Source organism: Cavia porcellus, unplaced genomic scaffold, assembly GCF_034190915.1.
Source record: "Cavia porcellus strain 051 isolate PalLab524CR breed Dunkin Hartley unplaced genomic scaffold, mCavPor4.1 scaffold_7, whole genome shotgun sequence".
NCBI lineage: Eukaryota > Metazoa > Chordata > Mammalia > Rodentia > Caviidae > Cavia > Cavia porcellus.
Window position 1 is genome coordinate 16,473,782 of NW_026947490.1, and position 21,746 is coordinate 16,495,527.

Genomic DNA, 21,746 nt, shown 5'->3' on the forward strand with positions numbered 1-21,746 from the left:
CTGTGTTGCCTAGAGTTGTCTCAGACTTAACTGGGACTATAGACATGCATTACCAAAGACATTGGACTTCACCTGAAACTTGTGGCTTAAGATAGTCAACATTTCATAGTTTTTGCTGGTCAGATATCTAGACTGGCTTACTTTGCCTCCTGATTCTGAGTCTCTTATGAGCTTATTAAAGTATTAGTCAGGATTGAAGGCATCCTTGTGCTCAATGTAGGGGGATATGTTGCCAAGCTCATTTAAGTGCTTGTTAACAGTTCCTCATGGGTTGTTGGTATGAGGATCTCAGGTATTCATTGGCTATTGACTGAGGCCATCCTTGGTTTACTGTCATGAGGTTCTGTCAGTAGAACTTAAAACCTGGTAACTGCTGACTTTGCTAGTGAGCAAATGAGATGCCAAGAGAAGGAAGGCAATACGGAATTTATAGAACTTTGTAGCCTTTATCAAATATAACAACTTAGCAATTTAGCTGTTTATTAAAAGCAAATTACTTGGTTTAGCCTAGGTACAAAGGAACAAGATTTCAAAAAAACACAGTCCTGAGACATGGAGTAATTAGTAACCTACATAAAAGCTGTCTGCCACACTAAGCTTTTATTTGTTCAATAAAAAATAGTAGATGGGCACAAAAATGGTGATTATATACAGTATATGAAACACAGAATCTTAAAATTGAGACAAACCTCACAAATACTATACCTCTTAATTTATTAAATGACTAAATCTAATATATACATACAATACAATCTCATGTAGTAAAAAGACAAAAAAAAGGGCTAGGGATATAGCTCAGTGGCACAGCACCCACCTGACATGCTCAAGGTCCTGAGTTCGATTTCTAGTACCAAAAAGAGAGAGACAGAACAAAACAAGAAAAATGCATATGCTAATATCTGATGTAATGAAGTATGTATGTATGTATGTATTTATTTTGGTACTGGGGATTGAACTCATGGCTATGCACTTGCAAGGCAGGTGCTTATGCCACTGAGCTAAATTCCCAGCCCTGTAATGAAATATTTAAAGTCATGAGAATTCTGAACTTTATGTAGTCCTTATTTTCTAAAATTGATAATTTACATTCTGAAAAAATACTCAATTACATTTTTATCTTCTCTTGAAAGCAAAAAATTTCACCAGAAACTCATATTTATTTAAAAATATGTGGGTGTCTTGGTTACTTTTCTCTCAGTGCTGGGACAAATATCCAACACCCCAAATTAAGGAAGAAGAGATTTATTTAGCTCACAGTTTATGGTGGCTTCAGTCCATAGTCAGCTGTCTCCAAGGCAGGGTGGCTGGCACCAAGGCAACATTTCAAAATGGCAGAAGACAACAAAGCAACAAGAGCAAAAGGAAGGAGAATAAGCCTCTTTACCTCCCTTATACAGGCCACCCTCTTCCAGAGTCTAGCACTCAAAAAATCTCCTTGCCTTTCTCTTGTGCCAGATGAGGATGTTTACAAAGAACTCTGGCTTGCTGCAGAGTCTCTTAGTTAAATTTCTAAACTTTTGAAGTTGACACAATGTATCAAGTGTAACAATGGGTTACTGATGCAAAAACAGACATGAGGACCAGTGGAACAGAATAAAGGAGGCAAAAATTACCCTAAGCACTTTCAACTATTTGATCTTTGAATGGAGCCACAGACATACCACTAGAGAAAAGATAGCCTCTTTTAATAAGCGATCTTGGGAAAACTAATGTCTAAGATTGAATCTAGACTTATATCTCTTACAATGTGCTAAACTAAAATGAAAATGGATAAATAGTTAAGTGAAACACAATCTGCTGGAAGATAAAATGGGTAAAACTCTTGAAGTTATAGGCATGGATAAGGACTTTCGGAACATAACTCCAGTGACACAACACATAGTTCTGTGTTCTGTACAACAAATGGAATTATATCAAACTTAAAAGATTCTTTACAACAGTAGAAACAACCAACAAAATGAAGAGATAATCCACAGAATAGGAAAATATTTTTGTACAAATGCCCAGTAAATACATAAATGTTCTCTATTACTGGGATTAGAGAAATGCAAATTAAAAACAACACTGAAGCCAGGCATGGTAACATATGCCTATAATCCTACCACTCAAAAGGCTGAGGCAGAAGGATGGCTATGAGTTTGAGACCAGCCTGGACTACAAGTAAGTTTAAGTCTTCAACCATATAATGAGACCCTGTCTCAAAAAACCAAAAGTAAAAAAAAAGAAAAAAGTAAAACAACACTAAGATTCTACTTTACACAAGAAAAAAATAGCATCATCAAGAAATCAAATAGAAACAAATGCCAAAGGCTGGTAATATAGTTCAGTAGCACAAGCACCTGCCTGGCAAACACAGTGTCCTGAATTCAATTCTTGGTACCCAAAAGAAAAGACAAATGCTAACGAGGCTGCAGGGAAAAAGGCACCCTTCTATATTGTTGGTGTGTATATACACTAGTATAGCCGCTGTGGAAGTCAGCATGGAAATTCCTCAAAAACGTAAAACTAAGGGCCCACCTGGGATTTAGCTCAATGGCACAGGCGTCCGCTTCACAAGCACAAGGTCATGAATTCAGTCCCTGGTACTGGAAAAAAAATCAGAAATTAAAACTAGAAGTTCCATTTTACCCTGCTATTCCCCTTCTAAGTATCTTTCCAGAAGAGTTTAAGACATCATATTACAGTGATACATACATATCCATGTTCACAGCAGACAATTCATAGTAGCTGAATCTTGGAAGCAGCCTAATTGTTCATATAAATGGATAAAGAAATCTCTATACACACAATGGAATACTACTCTCCCTTAAAGAAAGATAAAGTTGAGTCATTTGTAGAAAAATGGATGCATTTTGAGATTGTAATGTTAAATGAGATAAGCTAGACATGCAAGATTAAAGATAGCATGGTTTCTCTTATAAAAGATAATAGGAAGTAAGGAATTAGACCTTCCTCCAATGGGATTGGATCAAGAGACAGAAGGAAGGACAGGGAGTAAAAAAGGAATTATGATGTGTTATATACATGTACCAGCTTCTCACAAGGAATGTAAATATGTACTGCAAATGTATACTAATAAAAAATAAATTTAAAACAATAAAAGTATCTAAATATAATATATAGCTCAACAGTAAAGTACTTGTCTTATATGCTGAAGTTTCTGGGTTCAATCCCCAGCACTCAAAAAACAAAATTTTATGTGGCACATACCAACCAGATATTTTGCTTGTATTCACTATTTAATAAGCAAACATTTATCTAGTCCAAAATGTTCTGAAGATTTAAGAATATACCTTTGTTTTTTACATCAGCAGTTTTGTTTAAAAATATCCTGCATCTTCTCTTTCAGTTCCTCCCATATTATAGATTCATAGCCCTGTTACATTGCTCTTTGGGTATTCCAGTCTATATAGTCTTATGTTACTCGCATTTTAAAAAATTTTATTGGTGCACTTTAGGTATGCATAACGGTAACATTAATCATAGAGAATTTATACCTGTATATGATATATCTTGCTTCTTCTTTTTTTCCCATTATCCTCCCCTCCCTTCAACTTCTCATTTTTTAAAGAGAAAAAAATAAAATAGGAGAATAACAATGGTTAATACATTGTGTATTGTTATCTTTAAGTTAATTTCTCAGAGTATAAAATATAGGCATTTCATTGTCCAAACAATATTAGCAGAAACCTTTCTTTTCAATAAACTAAGAGAAACTATCTTAACGATCATATATATAGGTATCTATATATATATCTCTGTATGTGTATATGCATGTGTGTGTGTAATATAACAGTTCTTTTAGTTTCTCACACTACGGAGACAATACAATGTTTACCCGTAAGTCTGATATTTCATTTATGGAGATGGTCTTTAGTTCATCCATTTACCTATAAAAGTCTCAAGTTTATCCTTATCACTGAGTAGTACTCCATTGTATAAAAATACCTTTTTTATCCATTCTTCAGTTGATGGGCATTTAAGTTCTTTCCAAGATCTAGCTATTACAAAACTTTTGTGCTGCTATAAACATGAGTGCACATATATTACTCTGGTATGATGTTTTTAATTCAGGGAAGATATCCAGAAGGGGCATTGCTAGGTCAAATGAGATCTTTAATCCTAGTTTTTTGAGGGATTTCCATAATGATTTCCATAGTGGTTGCACAAGTCTACACTGCCACTAACATTGGAGAAGGATTCCTTATTCCCCACAGCCCCTCGAGCATTTTTAATTGGTTGATTTCTTGATCATAGTCATTCTTTCTGGGGTGAGATGGAATATTTTAATTTGCATCTCTTGAATGACTAGTGATGCTGAACATTTTTGCATATATTTGCTGTTTATGTTTCATCATCTGAGAAGTAATATTCATCTCAGATGCCCATTTTTGGACTGGGTCTTTAAATTTGGGAGGTCTGATTTTTTTTTTTTTTTGAGTTTTTATGTTCTCCGTAGTAATTCTCTGAGGAACAGCTGGAAAACATTTTTTCCCACATTGTGGGTTGTCTTTTCTCTCTGTTGGTGGTTTCTCTTGCTGTGCAAAAGCTTTTTATACGATGAGATCTTAGTTGTTGATTATTTGTGATAATTCCTATGTGATTGGGGTTTTATTCATAAAGTCTTTGAGTACACCAATGTCTTTAAGTGTTTACCCATTCTATCTTCCAGCAGATTTATTTTTTCTGTTTTAATATATATATCTTTGATCCATTCCAAATTTAGTTTAGTTCATGGTGAAAGACATGGGTCTAGTTTTACCCTTCAGTGAATGTGCTTGGCACCTTTGTCAAAGATATGGTGACCATGTCTGGAGTTGTTTCTGTATCTTCTAATCTATTCCATTAATCTTTAGGTCTTGTTTTTTGTTGTTGTTGTTGTTGTTGTTTGTTTGGGTTTTTTTTTTTTGCCTGTACTGTGCAGTTTTTATTACAGTAGCTTTTTAATATAATTTCAACTCTAGGATTTTTATGCCCCCTGCCTTACCTTTGTTGCCCAGAATTGTCTTTGTTATTCTAGGTCTCTTCTGGTTCCAGGTGAATTTTAGGATTGTTTTCTCTAATTCTGTAAGACATGCTGTTGGAGTTTTGATTGGAATTGCGTTAAATCTGTATAATAGTTTGGAACTGTGGCCATTTTCACTATGTTGGTTTTTCTTACACAAGAATAAGAAATATCATTCCATTTTCTGATATCCTGTGCAATCTCCTTTTTTAGAGCACTGTAGTTTTCAACGTAGAGCCGTTTACATTTTTCATTAGATTGATTTCTTGGTATTTCATTTTTTGGATGCTGTTGTGAAAAGTGTTGTTTCCCTGATTTTTCTCTCAGTGAGTTTGTTATTTGTGTACAGGAAGGCTATTGATTTTTGAGCATTTTTATCCAGCTTTGCTACTGAATTTGCCTTATTTAAATCTGCCAGTTTTTTAGTGGAGTTTTTAGTGTCTTCCATATAGAGTATCATGTCATCTGCAAGTAAAGATAATTTAACTTCTTCCTTTCCTAACGTTACTTCTTTTATTTCTTTCTCTTGTCTAATTGCTCTGGCTAAAGTTTCCAGGACTATGTTGAATAAGAGTAAAGACAGTGGACATCCTTGTCTTGCTCCTAATTTTAGAGAGAAAGCTTTCAAGTGTTGTCCATTTAGTATGATGTTGGCTGTTGGTTTGTCATAGATGGCTTTTATCAGGTTGAGATAAAGACCATCTTATTCTAATTTTCTGTAGGGTTTTATCATGAATGGGTGCTGGACTTTGTCAAAAGCTTTTTCTGCATTTATCGATGATCAGATGGTTTTAGTCTTTGGCTCTGTTAATATGGTATATTACATTTATAGATTTACATATGTTGAACCATCCCTGCATCCCAGGGATGAATCCAATTTGCTGAAGACAGATTTGCTGCATTCTGTTTGTCAGTGTCTTACCAAGGATTTTTGCATCTGTATTCATTAGGAAGATTACTGTATACTTCTCTTTCTTAATGGAGTCTTTCTCCAGTTTTTATATCAGCGTAATGCTTGCTTCCAGGAATGAATTGTCAAGTATTGCTTCCTTCAGTTTCATTAAAGAGTTTGAGAAGTAATGGTGTTAGGTTTTCTCAAAATTTCTTGTAAAATTCAGCAGTGAATCCATAGGGCTTGGGCTTTTCTTGGTTGGTAGGTTTTAATTACATCTTCAATCATTGACTGATACTTGTTTATTTAGAATTTTTATATCTTCTTGATTTGGCTTTGTCCATTATCCGATGTATATTATCAGACCACAAGGCAATGAAACTGGAAATCTGTCCATTTCTTCTGTGTTTTCATTCTTATTAGAATACAGATTCTTAAAGTAGGTATATATGATCTTCTGGATTTCTGCAGAGTCTGTTGTAATTTCACCCTTTTCATTCCTAATTCATGAATTTGAGTATTTTCTTTCTTTTTATTGATAAGTTAGATGCAGGTTTTGTTGATTTTATTTAATCTTTCAAAGAACTAGCTCTTGGATTCATTGATTTTTTGTTATTTTAGTCTCTAATGTGTTAATTTCTGCTCTGATCTTTTAATTTCTTCCATTATATGAGTTTTTGGCTTATCCTGCTCTTCTTTTCCTAGAAGTTTGTGGTTTACCATTAAGTTGTTTATTTGTGCTTCCTATTTTCCTGATATGGGTATTCACTCATATAAATTTCCCTCTTAGGACTGCTTTCACTGAGTCCTATAAGTATCACTATGTTGTATTGTTATTATCATTTAATTGTGGAAACGGTCTAATTTCTTCTTTAATTTCATCTGTGATCCATTGGTTGTTTAGGAAGGTGCTATTTAATTTCCATGTGTTTATGAAATTCTTGTAGTTTCTTTTGCCATTGATTTCCAGTTTCATTTCATTATAGTCTGATAATATGCATGGAATAATTTCAGTTCCTTTTCATTTACTTAAGCATGTTATATGAGCTAGTATGTGGTCTATTTTGGAGAATGTCCTGTGTGCAGCTGAGAATGTATATTCTGATGTTGTTCCCTCTTTATTTAAAAAAGCTTTGTTTCCATTTTTAATTTTTTTCTTATCCCTTCCTTCCTTTTCCCTCTTCCCACCGTTTCCCCCCTCCTCATCTGAACATTTTCTTTCATTTGCCAGTATTTTATTATTCATTTTGGTTTTTATTTATACTTTTGGTTTGTCTGTTGCAGGAAGTTTCCCAAGCCAGGCCAAACCAAATCAAACCAAAGGAAGACTCTTTGCTCTAAGCAGATAAGAAAGCAGCATTTAATCTTTACACCAGTAGACTGTTGGATTTTCATGCCAATGGACTGTTGGAAGGATAATTCCTCCAAAGCAACCATCCTGAATCAGGAAGAAGTTTAGCCTATATAGAATTAGAAGTGGAAGGTACAAAGCAAGTAACCAAACATTACATGATGGGTTATATACATTGAATCATGTATTGACAGGCTAGTTATAAAAGAATGAAAACACTCCACAAACCAGGGGAGGGGGTGCTTACAAAATGAGCATTGTTAAGGGCATTACAATACAGAAGTGTTCTAGAGAGAGAGCCTTTACTAAATGAGCACAATTAAAAGCATTACCGTAATATAGAAATGTTCTGGAGAGAAGGCCTTTACTGAATGAGCATGAATCAGCCCAGGGTGCATTAAGGTATAGACAATTACTTTGACTTAGTGCTCATCTGCAGCAGGGCTGCAGACACTGTCAGGGTCAATTAAATTTAGCAAAAACATCAGAACAGCATCTTTTCAGATGCTTTAATTGATCATGAAATATCTTTAAGTTTACCATCTGATGAATGTGTTTCTACATTGTAACTGTGCCCCACAGTGTCAAACCAGAAAAACAGTGCTATATTTAAATATGTGTTTAACTTATTCCTGTTAAGAGTGTGGTCTCAAAGTGCATCCATTAGGCTAGAAATGTCTCAAGCTTATTTTTTATGGCAGAGTAGTACTCAATTTATTTTAAAAAACACATTCTTTATTCATTTATTGATTGATGGACATTTGAGTTGCTTCCAGGATTTAGCTATTACAAACTGTGCTACTATAAATGTGGGTTTGTGTATACTGTGGTAGTATGGTGCTTTTAATTCCTTTGAGAAGATACCAAGAAGGGGAATAGCTGGGTTAAATGGAACTTCTAGTTTTGGTTTCTTCAGAAGTCTTCACACTGATCCTCCATAGTGGTTGCAATAGTTTACTCCTACCATCAGTGGAAAAGAGTTTCTGTTGGGGTCTTAACCCCAACAGCAGTTGTTATTGGTTGATTTCTTGATAATAGCCATTCTTTCTGGAGTAAATGGATTCTCAATGTTGTTTTAATTTTTATCTCTCAAATGGTCAAGTGATGTTGAACATTTTTTAATATATTTGCTGTTTCTACTTCATCTGAAAAGTGTCTGTTCACTTCAGAAGCCTATTTTTGGACTGAATCTTTAAAGTTGAGGGGTCTGATTGCTTTTCTTTTGAGTCAGGATCTTACTATGTAGCTCAGGTTGGCCTCCACCACAGCAGTACTCCTCCTGAGTGCTGAGATAACTCAGGCATGTGCCACTGATATGGGGGAACTAAACTCTCAGTGTACTACATGTCCAGTACGAGTTTGTGTTCTCTAAAATCAAAGAATAAATTTTAGGAACAACAGAGGTTAACAGCAGAATCATTTATTGAGAGAAAGAAAGCTGCTGTCTGAAACAAAAGGGGTCCTGAGTGGGTTACCAAAAACTGCCTTTTCTAGAGACTTTATAGAGCAAAACTACAAGGTGAGGCAGGTGTCAGGTCGGGAAAACATGGGAACTCTCAAGGTAGGCATGAGGTGGGACAAACTGTGGTCAACCAATAAGATTAACTGCATAGGTAAAATTGATTAAATTGAGAACAAATGGGGAAGCGAGTCACCTGATAAGCAGACATGAATACCGAACTGTGACTTTTCCTGTAGGGGGTTAGAATAGTGACTTGTGGCTTCCTTAGAATGCTAGAGTCCTATTTAAAATATCAATTACTGATGCTTATCCTTAGGAAATATGTGGGTACATTTGATTAATCTTTTGTCTTGAGATCTGGCCACAGTGGGAGATGTCTATCTCTCCCACAGTTACAAGGTATCTGGCCTTCTGCACTGGTTCCTTGGAGGGCCTAACCCTGTCTGACTGTCTAATTGTTCTGTCTAACTCAATTGCCTATAACAGTACCATGCTTAGCAGGTCTAATTTTTTGAGTTCTTTATATATTCTAGATATTAATCCTTTGAGAAACAGCTGACAAAACTTTTCCTACACTGTGTCCCCCCCCCTTCTTAAACTTTATTAAAGAAAAAAAGTAACCATGGTGGTAAATTTCATAGTCAATTTTCTTGGATTTCTTCCTGCAAAGTGAGATTTGACTTTCAAATACATGCCAGAAGTATATAGTTCCCAACTGTACTAAGCAGGTAAGAAGCTGGAGTCTAAAGTGTTCATCTTTCAACTTTCCCCAGTCTGTGGTCTGTCTTTGGATCAGCCATAATTGCCTAAACAGTTACTATGGCTTCATTAATTTTTGTCTGTAGCTCTCTGAATACTACTTCTATATGCAGCACTTGCAGAATTTGGCCAGTTTATTAAGAACTGCATCTCCTGTGTCAAAACCAAGAATGGGTTTGTGTGAAGCAAAAGGCAAACCCTCTTTTGTCTGATTTGCATTAGCAATTGCATTTTGTATTAGGTGCCCCTGAACCAAAATGCAAATTGCCTTAAGCATTATCAGATAATCATCATGGCACTGAATCTCAAGGTTAGCCAAAGCCATTATGCCAGCCTTAAAATTGGAATTATTTACATCCAAATTGATCAATGGCTCTGCATTTTTAGTTGCATTGTTAGTATTTCTTGCGCTGTCAGATGTTAAGTCATATATTTCAGCATTATTTCAATATTCAAGTCTTAACAGCTAAGCTAAGGAGCCAGTCAGTTGCTTCTTGTTGATTTTGAATCTTGAAAGGACAGTCTACATCTCTGAGATACTTTTCAAAGAACTTGGACCAATCACTGATGGGGATGCTTCTTAAATTACCTCTTCAATTGAGTAGCGTCTGATTTTCTTGTCTTCAAGCCAAACAAATAAGTTTCTAAATTCTGCTTCATCTTTGCAATTGAAGCCGACAGGGTTGTGGTAGTTGAGAGCCATCAGCTTGTGTAGGAACATGATCCCCGCTTCTCACTCAGGTCCCTCAGGCCTCTACAGGGAGAAAAGAAGCAAGCTTTAGCAGGCTGCTCAGATACTGGTGGTATGATGAAAGCTGGCAGTTGCTTTTGATGTGCAAAAGCTTTTTTTTTTTTTTTTTTTTTTTGGTCTTTTTCCTTTTTATTGGTACCGGGGATCAAACTCACGACTGCCTGCTTCCAAGGCAGGCGCTTATGCCGGTGAGCTAAATCCCCAGCCCCGCAAAAGCTTTTTTATAAGATGGGAGCCCAGTTGTTGATTCTTTGTGATATTTCCTGTGTGATCAAGATTTTGTTCATAAAGTCTTTGCTTATACCAGTGTCTTCAGGAGTTCTTCAAGCAGCTCTGGCTAGCATGCAGTCCATACACTCGGATTCCAAGTACTCTGCTTTGTATTGTCTCTTGAACTGAAGAGCTGACGCTTGTTTCTCCTTTCAGCCTTGGCCTTTCAGGTCCAGACATAGCTGGACCTAAATCTCTGATCCTACACCCCTGCCCCATTCCAGCTGCAGGACCCCACTGCTGCTTAGGCACTTTCCCCTTCTCAGTCTCTGCCCTGGGCACGTTGCTGCCATCACCCCTTCACGCTGTTTTAGTGTTCTTTCTCTCCCCCAAAGCCTGCTTGTAGTGCTCTGCCTACACATCCACATGCACTAAAGCTAGCCAGCTCTTTTCATGCTTATATAGAGGAAATGCTAGATGTCAAATATACCAATTTCATGTCCCCCAAAGTTGAAGAATGAATTCTAAGGAACAGTGGAGGTTAAGAGTAGGAAAGCTTATTGGAAAAAGGATGGGGAATAGGATAGCTCCTGAGAGACAAGCTCCTGAGAGATTGTTGGCATCCTGAATGGGTTACCAACAATCCTTATATTCTTTGTGTCCATCTTCAAAACATTCTTTAATTTCTATAGTAACACCTGGGTTTGCCATTCCAGGGATCAGTGACATTCAGGGATGTGGCCATAGACTTCTCTCAACAGGAGTGGGAATATCTGAGCACCTTTCAGAAGACCTTATACCGGAATGTGATGATGGAGAACTATGGTAACTTGGTTTCACTAGGTATGTTTTCTGCCTCAAATAATTGAGGATAATTTAGAATCTTATCTTTAGGATATGTGTTTTTTCTACTCTGATTTTCAAGGCTAGCCTCTTAAGAAACTAAATTACTTTTCCCTTTTCCCCAAATGTGTGGTTTGAACTTTGTTAATGTAGAAATTACAGCTCCATTATAAATGTATTCATCTTCCCTTTCCAGTGATATTTAAGCTTTCTCTGAAGCCACTTAGAGTTGCCTTTAAGGAAGAACTAGATTAGAATTTTGTGACATATATCATACAACAATTGTTAAAGGAGTCAGGTTTTCTATTTATTGTGCTCAGAATTAGTGTACATACTACATTATCTCATAATCCATTTATAGGAAGAACAGCTTGACAGAGGATCCTAGATGGTTGTAATTATTTTAAAAATCTGCAACATATATAGTGATGAGCTGAATAAATGGAAGTCATTAAAATCTGAAGCAAACACATTTCATTTAAGACTTTTTTTTGAGACAGGGTCTCACTGTGTAGTTCAGACTAACCTTAACTCACTAGGTAGTCAAGGACTGCTTTAAACTCACAGCGATCCTCTTGCCTCAGCCTCTTGAGTGCTGGGATTACAGGCCTGCACTACCACACCCCACTTCTAAACCAAATTTTATCTGACCATTGAAAGTTATAATCTAGCTGGGGGTTTAGCTCCGCAGCACAAGTGCGTTTCTAGGAAGCATGAGGTTGTAAATTCTATCCCCAGTACGAAAAAAAAGAAAGTTGTAATCTGTTAACATTTGTAAAGGTAATATAAGCACTTTAAATATATTACAAACAGAGATAGATCAGCTGATCTAATTTTTATGAAATCAAACAACCTTATTTTTATTCCCATTTCCAGATAAAAATACTGAAGAAGAGTGCATTTAAAAGACTTAGCCAAGATTCTATACAACTAGAAAGTAGCAAAGTCAGGGATTGGTAATAGATATTAAGATCAATATTTCAGTTATATGCTCTCAAGTTGCATGCATGCTTTCAAGAAAAAGAGGATATAGGTGTGTAAATTATGTTTTTAAAAAATCTTACCCTATGTAACTAATTTCTTATTTTTAAATTTCTTCACCTTCTTTTCTCAAAAACTTTAATACCATTTTGACCCTTTAACTTATTATAATTTAAAGCAGACAGTTGTTCTATATTATATGGCAATTTTTTTCTTTGTAAACAGGCCATTCCATTTCTAAGCCAAATGTAATCACATTATTGGAACAAGGAAAAGCACCCTGGATGGTTGCAAGGCAAGAAACAAGAAAATTGAGTGAAGGTAAGTAAGAGTGAATCTGGCTCTAGAAAGTCATCTGTGTAGCAACAGCTCAACTGATCAAGGAAGATCCACATACCTGGGATGTTGGTTGGAAATCTCCATTTGTAGTTCAGAAAAGGCTTATGATCTAGAGCAGAGATAAATAGTGTGCATGAGCTTACCAAAGGGCTTTATCTTTACCCTTATATTTGGGGAGTTTTCAGCTGTTACTTTTTCAAATAAGTTTTCTGACCCTTTTCTTTCTAGAACTCTAAAAATACATACATTGGTCTGCTTGATGGTGTCCTTGAGTCTAATAGACGTCCTCCTTTTTTAAAACTTCTTTCTTTTTGATCCTTTAATTTGATTTCAAATGACCTATCTTAAAGTTTGCTAACTCTTATGCCTAATCAAATCTGCTGTTGAATCTTTTTAGTGAATTTTATTGTTTTTTCCAACTCTAAAATTTCTGATTGGTGTTTTTGTTGAAGTTTCTATCTCTTGGTTGATACTCTGATTTCGTTGCTGGCATTGTTTTTGAAATTTCATTTGATGGTCTGTGAACTCCTTTAGGTCACTAGAATTTGTTTTGCTTTGCAGTGTGGAGGATGGAACCCAGACCTTGCATATTCTAGGCAACATCTAATATATATATATATATATATATATATATATATATATATATATGCACACACACACAAATATTTTTTTGTCTTTTTGAGACAGGATCTCTCTATGCAGTTCAGGCTGGCCTTGAGCTCACTTTGTAGTCTAAGCTGGTCTCATACTCGCATCAATCCTCCTGCTCAGCCTCCCAAGTGCTGGGATTGCAGGTGTGAGCCACCACGCCCAATTTATCTTTTTTTTTTTTTAAGTTTTATTTTGAAGACAAAAAAAATTTCAAAACAAGATAGTAGCAGAATAACAGTGGTTAAAATAATAGGGGCTGGGGATTTAGCTCAGAGGCATAAGCACCTGCCTTGCAAGCAGGCAGTCGTGAGTTCGATCCCCGATACCAATAAAAAAGTTAAAAAGAAATATTGCATATTGTTATCTTTATATTAGTTACTCAAAGTGCAACATATAAGCATTTATTTGTCCAAACAATATTAGCAGAAACTTTTCTTTTCAATGAACTAAAAGAAATTAGTAGTATTACTACCTTAACTATCATATATGTGTGTATATGTATATACATACATATACATAAAGCATGTATATGTATTTTTTTATAGATATGCTTTCCCCTTCCTCCTTTTTTCCTTTCCCCCATTTCTCTTTCCTTTTGAACAGCTTCTTCCCATTTTATATTATCTGTTGTACATTTTAGATCTTATTTATTCTTTCAGCTTCTCACACTAGTAGGGAGACAATATGATGTTTATGCATGAGTCTGGTTTATTTCATCTATGAGTATTGTCTCTAATTGCATCCATTTACCTATAAAGGTCTCAAGTTTATCTTTCTTCATGACTGAGTAGTACTCCAATATATAAAAGACCACATCTTTTTTATCCATTCCTTAGTTGATGGGCATTCAGGTTGTTTCCAAGATGTACCTATTACAAATTGTGCTAAATAGCCCTACTATTGAGCCACACCCATATCCTTCACTGAGTTCTTTAAGACACTTATTCTAAATTCTTTGCCAAGAACATTGTAGATCTTTGCATATCTGAAGTTTGGCTTGCCTTATTTCTATGTTTCTTTTTATGTCTTTTGATCTTTTGTTTACATTTGAAGTTTTGAAAAAATGGCCACCTCTTCCCCCTATCTTTAAAGACTTTCTTTTATGCAAGGGAAAACCTTCATCCATCAACCTAGCTAGGGATTCTGAGAACATTCAGACTTTGGGAATACATTTTCCTTTGTATATATTTCCTTTTTATAGTATACATAGCTGCTTTTGGTTGTTTTGGGTTATGTTTTTTCTCAGGAACTTTTGGTTTCTATTGTATTTCTCTGCCCTGGTATCTTTCTCCCCACAGTGCATGGCTGTGAAAATATAAATTCCCTACCATTCTAACATGGCACAGTGCTCACCTTTTTTCTATGACTTCTAATCTGGTATTCAATGTATCATGTTGTTCCTGTCACTACCCTAAGCCATATGAGGCAGAAACAGTTTCCTCTGGCAGCTCCCAGGGAAGTCAGGGGAAGCACCAAGAATGAGAAGACAGTGTTTTCCAGAAGCACCACATTGTACTAGATTTAGAAGAGGTTTAAGAAAACTGTCATACTCTCTTGCCATTCTCAGCTATTTTCTTCTTTTGCTTATATACTCACCTTCGTGCTGTGGCTCCTTAACTAATTTCTAGAGTTCTTATAAAGATACCTGGGTTTGTTGTTTCTGTAATTTAATATCTCTGGTGGGGAATCAAGAGAATTGAATATTTCTAATCTGCTATCTTCCAAACAGTTTCAACTTCTAGTTTTTCTTTCCACTTTCCTACTTTGTTTTGAAATATTTGATATTTTTATTATTTATTTCATTTTACCTTTTGTGTTACATTTCTTTGAATTTCTTTTAATGGATGTTGTTAAATATCTATGTAGCTAACCTTTGGTTTTTTTTGGTTTTTTTTTTTCTTTTTCGTTTTTATCGGTACCAGGGATTGAACTCACGACTGCCTGCTTGCAAGGCAGGCACTTATGCCGCTGAGCTAAATCCCCAGCCCATAGCTAACCTTTTAAAATTTACCTAGCATTAATATTATACTACGTCTTGCAAAATGAAGAATTATTATTTGTGTCTATGTGTTCCCCAAACCCCTGCACAGTCAGGAGGGGCAGGCTTTTCAGAAGAGCTGAATCTAGAGTTTGTGACTGATTAATGATCCAGTGCTGGGATTAAGGATATGAGGTGAGTGTTACACTTGCCTTAGGGTGGGTAGCCTGCATACAATATAATGGATGTAAAGAGTCTTGTCCCTGGGGCTGGGGACTTAGCTCAGTGGCATAAGCGCCTGCCTTGCAAGCAGGCAGTGTAAGTTCGATCCCTGGTACCGATAAAAACAAAAAAGACAAAAAAAAAAAACAAAACAGTCTTGTCCCTCCCCTTTTGGTTGTTGATTTTGCTGTCTTCCACGGCCATGAATGATTGCCTGTCTGCCATGCACCTCCCTGTCTTGGAACCAATGATTTATGGATTGAAACTGCTACAAATTGTGAGCTAAATAAACTTTTCCTTCTTTAATTTTGGATGTTAGGTATTTATCTCAACAGTGAGAGAAAAGTAAGATAACCATGCATCCATTTTTGATACAAGGTATTGAACCCACGGTCTTACGTGTGCTGGGGAAGTGCTCTGCCTCTTTAGCTATATACCCAGCCTACTGTACATCCTTAATACTTTTTATATCTATCCTTTCCTTTGTGGTTACCAAATACCTTACATCTATATACGTTGCACATACCACTAGACAGTATAAAAAGTTTTGCTTTTAAATAGTCGTACTTGGCTCAGAGAACTTAAGAGGGAAATAAATGCCTTATGCATATAGATATTTCTCTACTTTGATATTTTTTATTCTTGAAGAGATTTGAGATTCTTGTATCATTTCCATTAGCCTAATTAATTGCCTTTAATGTTTGTTTTAGAACTGTTCTCCTAGTACTTATTCATTTTAATTTTCTTTTATCTGAAAAATGTCTTTATTTCATCTTTATTCTTGAATGATATTTTCACTGAAGTTAGAATTCATTGCTCACAATCTTTTTGTTTTTCTTTTGGTCAGTCTAACCATCTTGTTCACTTCCTTTTGGCCTCTTGTATTTCTCCTCTTTTTTTTTTTTTTTTTTTTTTGAGACAGGGTTTTACTATGCAGCTCAGGCTTTCTGTGAGCTCACTTTGTAGTTGAGGCTAGCCTTAAATGCACTTTGTAGTTGAGGCTAGCCTTAAATTTGCAATGATCCTCCTATGTCAGCCTCCAAGTGCTGGGATTGCGTGTGTGTGCCAGCACACCCAGCTTTTTTCTATTTCTCTTTCTTGAGCAAATTAATGATTTGAATAACTGTTACTCTGTATATTATCATTTTTCTCTACTTTCAAGAATTTGATATTCATTTTTAGTAGATTTTGATATATCTAGACATATTTTCCCTTTCATTTATCCTATTTGGAATTTACTGCATTTTTTTTAATCTACAAATTTGTATCTTTCACCAAGTTTAGGATATTATCAGCCATTATTTCTTCTGATAATTTTCCTTCTTCAGCCTCTTTTTTCTTTTCTTCTACTCATATCTTTTATAGATTCCCACAAGTCCCTAAGCTCGTTTGTTAAAAATTTCAACCCACAACTGCAGCTGCCACCACAACCGTGGTCTCTGCCAGTAGCGGATTGGCTGCCACCAACTTATTGTCTCACACCTTCCTCCCGTGACAGAATGGAATTAGACATTGTTCTTACGCAGCTTCTCAGAAGCATCTCTATGTTGATAAAAGTACAACAGGGCACCTTTCATAGCCAGCAGGCTTTGGAATGTGGCATCATTCTTGTTGGCGGAACCACCCTAGGGAAAGGTGGCAAGACGCACCTGGGCTTACCCATCTTTAATACAGGGAAGGAGGCCAAAGAACAGGCAGGAGTGACAACATCTGTCATTTATGTCCTTACTCCTTTTTCTGCCACTGCCATCACTGAGGCAGAAATATACTTAGTTATGTGTATTATGTAAGGTATCCTGCAGCAGGACATCACACAAATCAAGCACAGGTTGGCCTGCCAGGGAAAGATGAGGCTAATCGGCCCAGAGTCATCAGTCCTGGAGAATGCAAAATTGGCATCATGCCTGGCCATATTCACAAGAACGAAAGAGTCAGTGTTGTGTCCACATAGGGCACCTGACTTATGAAGCAGTTCATCAGACAACAAAAGTTGGATTGGGACAGTCTTTGTGTGTTGGCATTGAAGGTAATCCTTTAATGGAACACATTTTATTGACTTCCTTGAAATCTTTCTGAGTGACCCAGCCACAGAAGACATCACATTGATTGGTGAAATTGGTGACAGTGCAGAAGAAAATGCTGCAGAATTTTTGAAGCAACATAATTCTGGTCCAAATGCCAAGCCTGTAGTGCCCTTCATTGCTGGTCTAACTGCACCTCCTAGGAGAAGAATGGGTCACTCGGGCCATTATTACTGGAGGGAAAGGTGGAGCTCAAAAGAAGATTGCTGCCCTTGAGTGCAGGCATCATGGTCAGCATATTGCCTGCACAGCTGGGGACCATCATCTACAAGGAATTTGAAAAGAGAACAATACTATGAAAGAACAAAGATGTCCTTACTCCTGTGGGATGAATCACAATAGACAAGGGAAGCAGCAGCAGTTCACTCCCTTGTCTACTAATTATTGACTCTTGTGCCTGACACGGGTCTTTCAGTGTAACAGGAAACCAAAATGAGGCTTAGAATGTATTAACTTGAGATATTTTCACCTATTGTACAACAGAGACAGACAATAAAGATACCATTTGAAAAAAATTTCAACCTACGTTATCTATAAATTTTAGCTTGGATGATATCTATAGGTCATGACACACTAATTCTTGTATCATTTTCATTCTGTCATAAAAGCTCTTTAGAAATTAAATTCTTTAATTCTATAATCTCCATTTTGTTATTTTATTTCTTTCACTTAGTTATATAAATGACTTTTCAGTCATTTCAAATGTCTAGCTTTTTCAAAAAAGTTTAAATCTCATAGAATATAGCTAAAATATTTACTTTCAAGTCTTCAGTAATTCCACATCATAGTCATCATTGGTTTTGCATCTGTAGTCTTTTTTTTTCCCTTAAGAATAGGACCTATTTTTTGTGTATAGTTGTTTGCTAAATAATTTTAAATCATTCTTTGTATATTTTTGAGGGTTGTGTTTTGTCAATTCTGGGTTCTGTTTGTTTCTTTAGAGAACATTATGTTTTATGTCAATATTTTTACTTTATCAAGGAATCAGAGCAGTAATATTCAGAGAATAATTTTTGTCTAGGTATTTTAGTTCACAGTTTGGTTTTCTAAAATTTGGTTACACTGGATTACGTCCTCTTATGCATGTGTTCTACTCTGTTATTTCTTTTCTTTTTTTTTTTTTCTGTGTTGTTGGAGATTTAACCCAGGGCCTCAAGCATGTAAGAGAAGAGCTCTACCACTGAACCATATCCCCATCCTTGCATATGTTATTTAGTGTTAGTCTCAAATTCTCACTAGTACCTATCTAAAGTTCAAAAATATTCTCTGGATATACCCCCATTTCCTATCTTTTTCTGTTTGCTATGATTTCTTACCTTAATTTTGCAGCAAAAAATATGTTGCGGGTGGGCATGGTGGTGTATAACTGTAATCCCAGCACTCAGAAGACTAAGGCAGGAGGGTCGCTATGAGTTTAAGGCCATCCTGGGCTATGTAAGTGAATTCAAGGCCAGCCTGCACCACATAGTGAGACCTTGCCTTAAAAAAACAAAAAATGTGTTGGAATTTTGCTGCCCTACTATAAATGGAGCCCATATTTGGTTTGTTTTTGTTTTTGTTTTGGTACCAGGGATCAAACTCATGACCTCACACTTGCTAGGCAGGTGCTTATGCTGCTGAGCTAAATCCTCAGCCCTGCTTTTTGTTTTTGAGACAGGTTTGCTATGTAATTCAGATTGACCTTGAACTCACTATTAACCCCCGCTTGGCCTTAAACTCACAATGATTAGTCTGCCTCAGACTCCTGAGTATCAGTATTACAGGTGTATACCACTATGCCCACATGTGGAATAAGATTATGAGTTCTAGAGAAAATAGTAAGAAACTCTGAACAGTGTAGTTCATTTATTTATTTATTTTGGTTCTTTTGAAACAGGATCTTGCTATGTAATTAGGCTTACTTTGAACTCACATGTAGCCCATGCTAATCTTGAAATCACAGTGATCCTCCTGTCTGTCTTCTAAGAATTGGGATTATAGGTATCTGCTATCACGTCTGACAGTATAGTTCACTTTTTTTTTTTTTTTAGGTACCAGATATTGAACTCATAACCTCCCACTTGCCAGGTAGGCACTTGCGCCGCAGAGCTAAATCACCAGCCCTTGTTGTTTGTTTTTTGTAGTTCTTTTTTAAAAATATTTTTACTTGCACTATCTTCCTGTTTTGCTTATTCCTAATAATTGACCTTGATTTTTAAAACTTTATTGAACATTTTTAGTTAATAATAGAGAGGAAGATGAACAGTAAAAAGTTTATATAACTATTATAGAACTACATCTTAAAATCAAATTATTGAACGGTTTTGCAAAATTTCTTTTTCTTGTGTCACTATTAATTCATCACTTTTTATTATATTGCCTATCACCTGCCTGATAAGTGTGAGGTCATGAGTTCAATCCCTGGTACCACAAGCAAAAAAAAAGGATACCATTATATTGCTTATATATCTACCATAGTCATCTTTATATGCTGCTATTTGCATTTTTGTTTAGTCCTCTGGCTTTGAGGTTTTTGTTTCTTTTGCAGATACAATTTCTTTACCCACCTTCCTGCTACATTTGAATCTTAATTGACACTTTATTCAGCTATCTTTCATCCCTAAAGATTAGTATTTAGAAATTAAATTTAGGAGTAAAGAGAGCTCCTTAGAACTGTCTTTTCTGACAGTTTTTTCTGTTTTCTTTGTGTCTATAGCTCTGTTTGGTTTTTCCCTTTGTGGTCAATTTTGATTAATTTTTAATGAAAATCACCTATGTCATTTGTAATTTCGAAAGTATTCATGATCTATGCAAAAGTATACAAACTATAAAGGAAATTCTTTTTGTTTTGCATTTTATCTGTTATATATTATTTTTCTTTTACTCCTGTTTGATTGATTTAGCTTATTGTTGCATGTTTTACTTTGTAGGGTGTTATTTTTTCTTTTTGCAGGGCTGAGAATTGAACTAAGTCCTCATGCATGATAAGCAAGTGCTTTACCATGGAGCTACATGCTCAGACGTTACTAAAGTTTTAAGCACAAGTTCTTTGACTTGTTGATACTCTTGGCCTTCCAACTTACTATTTCCTTTCATCTTAGTTTTTCTTTACTTTGTAATGGATAAATTATATAAAATCTGGAGTTGAATTTTTACTTTATTTCTTTAATTTTTATTGAGGTTTTCTGTGTATAGAATGTAGTGAAAACTGAATTTGGGGCTTTCATGCTCAGCTGTATCCCCAGTCCTCCTTTAATTTTTTATTTTGAGACAGTGTCTTGATAAGTTGGTAAATTGCATAAGACGGACTAGAACTTGGAATTTCCTTGCCTCAGCCTCACAAAATGCTGAGGTATTACAGATTCCTACTACTGTGTCTAACATATTGGAATAATTTTTTATCCCAATTAAATTATTTGAATGTTGAAAAGTAATGCCAGTGATTTTGGTATATACTTTTTATTATAACTTACTATAATTCTTTCTTCTCAGGCTTTTATTTCATATTGATCTATAAGTTATTCTGGAAAGGATATTTTCATTTTCAGATGAAAGATGTTTTAGTTTTCTGATAATTGCCCTTTTTTTGTAATTACTGTATTTCAAAGAGAGAATATATTTATATATTTCAACATTTGTATATATATTATTTTTCACAAGAAGACATTTCCAGTCATTAGCCATGCCCCACTCATTCAGCACTCTCAAATTTGCTTAAGCTATTCCATCTGATAGGTTATTATCCTCTAATGTAAATCTTTTTGTTATTTTTCCTTGTACTCCTGGCACTCTTTCTCTAGACTTCTTCAGTGTATACTTAAGTTCCCATCTCAGATTACCAAAATATTCAGAATTCCATAAGATTTTCAGTAGTAAGTAATTCTAGAACATACCTGAAAACACATTGACATGTTCTTTTGGGCATTACCAGATTGATCAACTTTCTCAGAAAAGATATGAAGGAGTAAAGCGATTAGAACACTTGCAAAATGGATAATTAATGAGAAACATCTCAGCAAAGGTAATAAAAATTTAAGGTTTGGATTTGAAAAGCAAAGTTCACACACTTGTGCACTGAGGTAATTAACTATGATGTCTGTATTTTTCTGAAGAGATATACTTTGATGAAATTCAAGTGTAAGTTGTTACTTTTAATTTATTTGTTTATGTTAAGTATTAAAACTGATACAGGAAAGACTTTTAATCACTGTAGTGAAGTCTGATAAGTATGAATTATAGAGA

The 21,746-nt window shown here is 35.5% G+C and overlaps 1 protein-coding gene and 2 pseudogenes across 1 annotated transcript in view; 2 read left to right on the plus strand and 1 right to left on the minus strand.

Moving 5' to 3' along the window:
- LOC134470279 (zinc finger protein 30 homolog) overlaps window positions 1–21,746 on the plus strand; it is a 58,097-nt gene that overhangs the window by 29,195 nt on the left and 7,156 nt on the right. The window contains exon 7 of the mRNA XM_023564019.2: window positions 8,219–8,233. Within this exon, the coding sequence (XP_023419787.2) occupies window positions 8,219–8,233 (15 nt within the window). The remainder of the gene's footprint in view (window positions 1–8,218; window positions 8,234–21,746) is intronic.
- On the minus strand, window positions 9,463–10,190 carry LOC106027115 (RNA transcription, translation and transport factor protein-like; annotated as a pseudogene).
- LOC106025049 (succinate--CoA ligase [ADP/GDP-forming] subunit alpha, mitochondrial-like) lies at window positions 11,243–19,547 on the plus strand (annotated as a pseudogene).